The sequence below is a fragment of the Petaurus breviceps genome, unplaced genomic scaffold (assembly GCF_028583685.1).
Source record: "Petaurus breviceps papuanus isolate PSGF00001 unplaced genomic scaffold, PetGlider_PUasm1.0 188, whole genome shotgun sequence".
Classification (NCBI taxonomy): domain Eukaryota; kingdom Metazoa; phylum Chordata; class Mammalia; order Diprotodontia; family Petauridae; genus Petaurus; species Petaurus breviceps.
In genome coordinates, this window is record NW_027185804.1 from 39,528,132 (window position 1) to 39,536,813 (window position 8,682).

At 34.7% G+C, this 8,682-nt stretch overlaps 1 protein-coding gene across 1 annotated transcript; it reads left to right on the forward strand.

Moving 5' to 3' along the window:
* Nucleotides 1-4,868: 4,868 nt before the first annotated feature.
* On the forward strand, nucleotides 4,869-8,359 carry LOC138163476 (olfactory receptor 4A15-like). The gene is made up of 2 exons (XM_069090934.1): nucleotides 4,869-5,778; nucleotides 8,340-8,359. The coding sequence occupies exons 1-2, from the start codon at nucleotides 4,869-4,871 to the stop codon at nucleotides 8,357-8,359; spliced, it is 930 nt and encodes a 309-aa protein (XP_068947035.1).
* The last annotated feature ends 323 nt before the right edge of the window (nucleotides 8,360-8,682 follow it).

Consider the following 8,682-nt stretch of genomic DNA (forward strand, 5'->3'; position numbering starts at 1 on the left):
ACACACACACACACACACACACACACACACACACACACACACACACATGAGGGTGTAGAGAAATAAGTGTGAGAGAAAGAATCATGTTCATGCAATCTAATTCTGTTTGTTCTTTTGATCAGACTTTTAGTTACAGTGAAACCCATTCTGTTTGTACTTTTTGAACAAGCTTCAGTTAAGTGGGGAACTTGATTCTATTTGTTTCATAGACCAAACCTCTGGTATAGGTTGCCAGTTGAATGACTGGCTGACTATCTATCTATCTATCTATCTATCTATCTATCTATCTATCTATCTATCTATCTATCTATCTATCTATCTATCTCTGTCTGTCTGTCTGTCTATCTATAATAGATGGACTTCCTATGTATGAATCATGTCTTTAGTTATTGCTGTGTTCTCTAGGAATTATAATGTTTCCCCACTCAACCCCCAGGGACATTTTCCTGACCCTGGCATAAAAATTAGCTCTGGAATGTCTCTGGAGATTTTAGATATACTTGAAGGACTGCGTGGAAAGTTCCTTTTCCCTGGAGCCAATTTAATTAAAACAGAACAAGTAATTTGAATGGTTCAATGACAAGCATAAGTTTACCCCTCTGGCATGGTGCTCAATTTTCTTTAAATTTCTGAACTTTGATAGAATCTCTTCTACCTTTCAATGCAAACAACTTGAAAGACTCAAATGAGAGACAGAATTTAAGAAAATGGAGATTTTCCAATATCCAAGTAGGCCATTTATAACTCTTTTGGCTTAAGATAATCTTCCCTGCTTTAAGTGACTTAAAGTGGCTGGCTAGGGTGGGATCCTGAAGCACTCTGTTCACTAATCAATTGCTTCTACTTTCAGGTTAGTTTACTACCAAAACTAAGGTATTTTTTTCCAGTTTATTTATTTTTAGTTTTCAACATTCATTTCCACAAGATTTCGAGTTACAAATTTTTCCCCGCGTTTTCTCCCTACCCTCGACCCCAAAATACCGAGCCTTCCGAATACCCCTTCCCCTAATCTGGTCTCTCTTATATCCTCTCCCATTCACCCCTAACTTTCTAGTAGGGCAAGATGGATTTCTATACCCTAGTGCTTATATATCTTATTTCCCAGTTGCATATAAAACAAAACAAAACAATTAAAAAAATATTTCTTTATAAAACTTTGAATTTCAGAATTTTTCCCTTCTTTCTTCCTCACCCACTCCCACTGGGAAGATAATCAATTCAATATAGGTTGTACAAGTATAGTTACACAAAAAATTGCATAGTAGTTATATTGTGAAAGACTAACTATAATTCCCTCCATCCTATCCTGTCCCCCACTTATTCTATTTTATCCTTTGACCCTGTCCCTTTTCAAAAGTGTTTTCTTTTAACTACCCTCTCCCACAATCTGCCCTCCCTTATATCATCCCCCTCTTATCCCCTTCCCCCCTATTTTCCTATAGGGTAAGATATCCAATTGAGTGTTTCTGTTATACACACATACACCGTCATATGTGTGTGTATACCTATAAACATATCATACTGAGAAAAGGCTTATGAGTTACAATTATCATTTTTCCATGTAGGAATGTAAATAGTTTGACTTTAATAAGCTCCTTATGCTTTCTTTTTCCTGTTTATCTCCTCATGCTTCTCTTGCTTCTTGTATTTGAAAGTCAAATTTTCTCTTCAGCTCTGGTTTTTTCATCAAGAATGCAGGAAAATCCTCTATTTCAACGAATGACCAGGTTTTTCCTTTAAGCATTATACCCAGTTTTTCTGGGCAGGTGATTCTTGAGTTTAATCCTAGCTCCTTTGACATCTGGAATATCATATTCCAAGTCCTTTGATCCTGTAATATAGAAGCTGCTAGGTCTTGTGTTATCCTGATTGTATTTCCACAATACTCAAATTGTTTCTTCCTGACTGTTTGTAATATTTTCTCCTTGACCTGGGAACTCTAGAATTGGACTATAATATTCCTAGAATTTTCCTTTTTGGGAACTTTTTCAAGAGGTGATTTGTGAATGGTTTCAATTTCTATTTTGCCTTCTGGTTCTAGAATATCAGGGCAATTTTGCTTGATAATTTCTTGAAAGATGGTGTCTAGGCTCAAAGATAAGTTATTAATATTCTAGCTTAAAACAAACCTGAACAACTTGGCTCTCAATACAGAGGAATATATTTCAGGTAAAACATTTACATACAACATATGTATAAAATAATTCACTATTCAGATAAAAGCACATACTTCAACTTTATTTGAAACGATTTTTTTTTCCTGATTAAGCTTTTAATGCAAACTGAGTAGTTCAGAAATGGGAAAGGCAAGATATTGGCACTCAAAAATTAACTATCATTCATAGGTGATTTTTTTTTTTTACATTTTTATTCTCAGCATTTTTTATTCTATAACACAAAAATAATAAAATATTTTAATTTGAAAAATCAAAATGCAATGAATCATGTGATGTGATGTTTTATTTCATTTGGTATAAACTCCAAACAATTTTTCTCTTTTTGTTCATATGATTTTCTTTTACACTGGTGGAATTTATTTAAATTTAAATTTATACTATATGTACAATGGGTTATGGATTCATGCGATTACAGTTATTGAATGCTCCTCTATTTAATACCAGTGTTGTAGAAATTCCTAATGCAATGAAATAATCCCCTTTTATGTGATGAATTATGCATCTTATCAGCATCTCCTACTAAAGAGGTGAGTGAACACACTAAGTATTGCAAGGTATGAAGGCATAATAGTCTTGTTATTCTTTGTGATGAAGGTGATTGTAGCAGCAAGCACCCCAGTGTCCCCAGAGTCGCTGCCACCACAGATTCTTGGATCTGCTTGGATAAAGGAAAGCAACTTAAAATGTGTTAACAAGCTTACTTTAATCAGTCAAATAAGTATCATTTACCTAGTTCAGCGGAAAAAGGTCAGCACCCCGAACTTCAGAATATACAGACAGAATTATCAAGACAGAGAAACAGATCAAACAGACAGTTTCCAAAATGTCCAACCATTATATCCATACCAAATCAACATCTGGGTTTCATCATCTGGGTTTTTCAAAGCCGAGGGGGAGCTCTCAACAACAGCTTCCCAGAATCCAGATCAAATCACAGAACACTTCTCAAAGTGAGCCCCCAAAACAAAGCTCCAGATCAGGGCTTATATAGCCTTTTCCTGGCTCAGAGAATATTACAACCTTATTGACTCACTGGCCAATCAAGAAGTATTTACTGAAAAACAAGCCTCCCACCCCAGGCTCCAGGTGCACTTTAGCCTAGGGGCAGGGAAGATCCTCAAAATTTACATTCACATTACAGTGATATTACTGAGATAATTTTGTCCAGCAGTTTTGTCTGGAGTTCATTTAATCAAATTAAATTTGAGATTTCATTTATATTTCCTTAACTGAATCACAATGACTTAATGTATGTATATAGATATATAGACAAATAGATATACAAACATGTACATATACATGTATGCACACAAATATATATTGTTAGTATATCTTTGTGCATATTTAGAGGTTGACCATATTTTGGAATATACATATATGGATATGTTATAGATATTATGAATATCTATATAATATATGCTTATGTCACATATCATAGGTACATACATATATAAGCATTTATTTGAGAAGCTATCACAGTTCATTAAGTAATATATGTAGATATCATGAATTTTTATTTATGTGACAAAAGAAATAGTTCATAAATGAAATAATATTTTTATGGGATTATGAATTAAATTTTGCATAGCTATTTCCATTAAGGAATTTTGAAAATTGCAAAATGTTTTTTAAAGTATCTAAAATATCATTGATTCCTATACTTCCAAAGCCTTCTTTGTAGGTATTCCATTCACTAATGTAAATCATATTCCCTTTTGTAAGTTAGTAAAATATACTTGAGTAGGTATAATGTAAAAGTTCAATTTTATCTGCCATTTTTAGGCTCATCATAAGATAATATACTTACTAATCCATCTCAAGGCCCACACTCTAAGCTTTTACTGCTTTGTTGACTGACCAGTGCTAATGATTTGTGGCCAAAACCCTTAAGTACCCAGGGTCACCTATAGGCCATGGGATCTCTAGAATCCCCCATGTACTTCTTCTTCACATATTTGTCTCTGATGGATGCTGTCTATTCCACACACATTTCTCTCAAAATGATCATAGATTTGCTATATGAGAAGAAGACTATTTCTTTCCAAGCTTGCATGAGTGTAGGATTTTCTTAGAGTTACTTTTATTGTTGATTTGATCAAATATCAGTCATAGTCTTACTAACAACTATCAGAATAATAACACTGCATATAAAATTATGCAACTGTAGATTCCAAAGGCACGTATGAATGATTTTCAAAAGCTCAGGAATATGCATGTGCCAAGTAATGATTCAAAGAGCACTTAGGATCCAGATATTTTTCATTCCTGTAATGGTTTTGCAGTTAAAAAACATATATCCCAATAATGGGGTTCCTTGGGCTTGCTTATGGTTATTTCCTTGCCCACCATCCATGGCTTAAAGAACCAAGGGGATTTCTTCTGGGGGATATGACCTTTAACACCACAGACATCATCTCAGGTTAAAATGTGAACATATCTACCTACTTTGCCTACTCCTTCTTGCTCATCACCACAATTAGAAAGAGGCTTTACATTTCTATGCTTTAGTTTTCCATTCAATGATTACTTTTCCAGAAGGCTTTTGTGAAAAAATATAGCTAAAAGGAAGACCACTTTTACATATGATCATTTATTCCTCAATTCTAAAACTAATTACATTATGATAATTTTCTTTACAGATAAATCAATGTTGACCTCTGAATTCATATATTACAGAGAGAAGAAAAAATAATGGAACACAAGAACAATGTGACTGAGTTTGTTCTCCTAGGACTCACTCAGAATCCTGAGATTCAGAAAATGTTATTTGTTGTCTTCTTAACTATCTACATCATAACAATGGGGGGCAACCTTCTAATTGTAGTAACAGTCATTTCCAGCCAGTCTCTGGGATCCCCCATGTACTTCTTCCTTACCTATTTGTCTCTTATGGATGCTGTCTATTCCACAGCTATTTCTCCCAAAATGATCATAGACTTGCTCTATGAGAAGAAGACTATTTCCTTCCAAGCCTGCATGAGCCAGCTTTTTATTGCACACTTCTTTGGTGGTGCTGAAGTCTTCCTCTTGGTGGTAATGGCTTATGACCGCTATGTGGCCATCTGTAAGCCTTTGTATTACTTGGTTATAATGAGACATCGTGTATGTGTTCTGTTGCTGGTTGTAGCCTGGGTTGGAGGTTTCCTTCATTCAGTGATTCAGCTCCTTTTTATTTCTAGGCTCCCCTTCTGTGGTCCTAATGTCATCGATCATTTCATCTGTGACATGTACCCCTTATTAGAACTTGCCTGTACCAATACTTATATCATTGGACTCTCAGTGGTTGCTAATGGAGGAGCAATCTGTGTTGTCATCTTTACAATGTTGCTTATCTCCTATGGGGTCATCCTACATAACCTGAAGACCCACAGTCTAGAAAGCCAACGCAAAGCTCTTTCTACCTGCGTGTCCCACATTACAGTTGTTGTCTTATTCTTTGTTCCTTGCATTTTTATGTATGTTAGGCCTGTTCGCACCTTCTCCATTGATAAAACAATGACTGTAATTTTTGCTGTCATCACTCCTATGTTGAACCCCTTAATCTACACTCTGAGAAACAAGGAGATGAAGAATGCCATGAGGAAGCTCAGGAACAGAATCAATGACCCAATCAAACACTGATGGCCCCCAAGGGAAAAAGAAAAGGCATTTCATACTTATGGCTTATTTTATTGGGATTGGGGGGGGAAAGTGGTTAATGAAGAGACCATCTTTTCTGTCAGTCAGTCATTGGGCATTTATTTTATCATCAGTTTGATGGCTTCCAAAGCTGATTTTGTTAAAACTCTACCCTAAAGGTACCATAGGATCCTTAGGAAAACAACTGCTTTTTTGTGCTTGAGGCACTTTCTTAAGAGAAATGGTTTTGTTGATTCCATAGAGAATAGAGGTGTAACATATAACTGATATCAGTCAAAGAGGTTATTGAAAATTGATTATGGATGGGACTGCTTGTGTGGGAATGTATTTCCTTACTGAACAAATGAGATAATTAGCCTATTGACTTGAAGATGTCATTGTTACAAGTTTTAAGTGCCTATTAACTGGAGTCAGTAGTAATATGTGATTATATTTTTGTCCATAATGTTGTAACAGGCAGCATGATGTTATGAGCAGAAAAAACTGCCTCGGAATGAAGATGTGGGTTCAAGCACTATATTTGACTCATAGACTCTGTGTGATATTAAGTCACTAAATTTTGAGTTACTTGGGTAATTCTCTAATAGTATGCAGTAGGATATTTTCCAATCCCTTGAGTAAAAAAGATTTCTTTAGTAATAGTTTTCATAGCACTGAAATCTCAGGTGTAATTTGCTATTCCCTACAGTTTCCCCAAAACCTAAACATAATCCAAAACTACAAAAAGTTGGTGAATATCAGGGCCAGTGAATGTAATACCAAACACAAAAATGAATGAATATTTTGCTTTGCATAGTGGATGCATTTATACAATCAGCACATGCATTGGAATACAATAGACTGAACACTTTCTGTCAAGGGTCAAGTAATACATTCAAATCATGGTAGTGACATTTACTTCCTTTCTAACCTTGGGATAACCATTTAAAATTACTATTCCTTAGTTTCCTTATTAGTAAAGAGAGACTTAAAATAGATGACCCTGAGTTTTCCTGCAGATTTAATTAGGAAGCTATAATTGAATTTTATAGATTATAACTTATTTTTGAATTTAAAACAAAATGTGAATGTACGATGATTGATCTGGCTAGCTATTCCCCATCCTTTGTTAGGCATTCCTTAGGAAGATACACCATGGGAAACTGCTTTCATTTAAGAGGGAACACCTGGGTCATGGAGTGATAGATATCAAGAAGTCTTAAGGGTCCTTGACTCACATTCAAAGGTGCAACAAGGTCTACACTGAAGACCATAATCAATAACCATATGAGCCACTAAGGGAGAGATCTAATAGTAACCAGTATAACAGAAACACTTGGAGAGACTACATCCTCATTATTACCCATTGAGGAAGAACACATACAGGACAGAAATGCCTGACTACAGAATAACAAAAGATTGATGGAAGAGAAAAATCTATATGGTAGGGGAAACAAAATAAAAGAGCCAAAAAAAGTACAAAAATTAAAGAGATATAAAGTTCAGCATGATGACATGAAGCAGCAAACCTACACCTTAACACTGGAAATGTAAAATGTGTACACTATGTGAATCCAAAGGGGGAAGATTGAGTCATGTAGAGAACAACTACAACTAAAAAAGGACTTTTGTAAGTCCCTATAGAAAGTGATTGAGAGTTTAAGTACATTTGGACCCAAATATTTTCTATATTTTAGTTGTATAAATAAAAAATAATAAATAAGGCTATTTTTAATGTTACTGATAACTTTTTTAGCCTGAGTCACTCTACTGGGAATACTGAGGAGTTTTTATGGGATGTAAAATGATTTTTATGTTGTAGTGCCCAGTGTAATGATCCAGAGAATTCTATGGGAGACCTCATGGAAAATTCACCCAAGTCCTAATGTCTGGAAGGTCATTTTGTCATTAGGGTCAAATTCTAGTATGTGTTCTATAGTTTACATTGAGATTTTAATCCAAATAGCTCTTAATTCAAGAAAATACAAATATTACTACTATAATTATGGTTGCATAAGAGTAGAAGTTTAAGCTCATGGCAGTTCAGTGACCTACAGGATACACAATTAATTCATGACACAGCAAGGCCTACAATGGAAGCTTCCTATTTCCTTTTCTTATGCTATCAGTTTATTCCACCCAAGTGGAGTGCTTACCTGCATGAATATGATTAGAACCTCTTTCTATAGTTGACTCAGCACAGGATAAAATTGCTAATCTTGAAGCTGTGGGTAATATTTTCTAAAAGATTTTACCAACATAATGCAAAGTAGCCCACATTTTTTTTTACCAGAAGGGCAATTATATTAAGGATAATAATGCTAAATAAGTCTAATAAAGTATATTTGGAACATAGTAAAAATGGCTGTAAATATCAAACAAAATACTTGAGCTTTATTGTTTTTATTTTTATTGTAGCTATATTGTGCAATATATTTTCTATATCAGTAATATTGCACCCTGAAGGTTTTTGAGTGGGAGATGGCATGGTAATCTGTGATTTAGGAATAGCAACTTGTAACTATGTGAGTATGGAGTGGAAATTGAAGAAAGGAGAAGCATAGATTAAATAGAAGGTTACTCCCATAGTGTATGAAAGAGATGAAGGTCTGAATTTGGTTATATGTTGTAAGAAAGAAAAGATAGGGGGAAGATAAAAGAGCTATAGTGGAGTTAGACATAGGAGTTTGACAACTGATTTCATAATAGTGGTGAGGGACAAGAAAGAATTAAAAAAAATGATTCTAAGTGTATTGATGTTTAGTATTGGAGGGATGGTGGTGCTCTCAACAAAACAGCAGTTTGAATAAGGATAACTAAGGGAAAATATGAAATCCATTTTAGTTTGTTGAATATGCAATGCCTAGAGAACTTCTGTAGCGGCAAG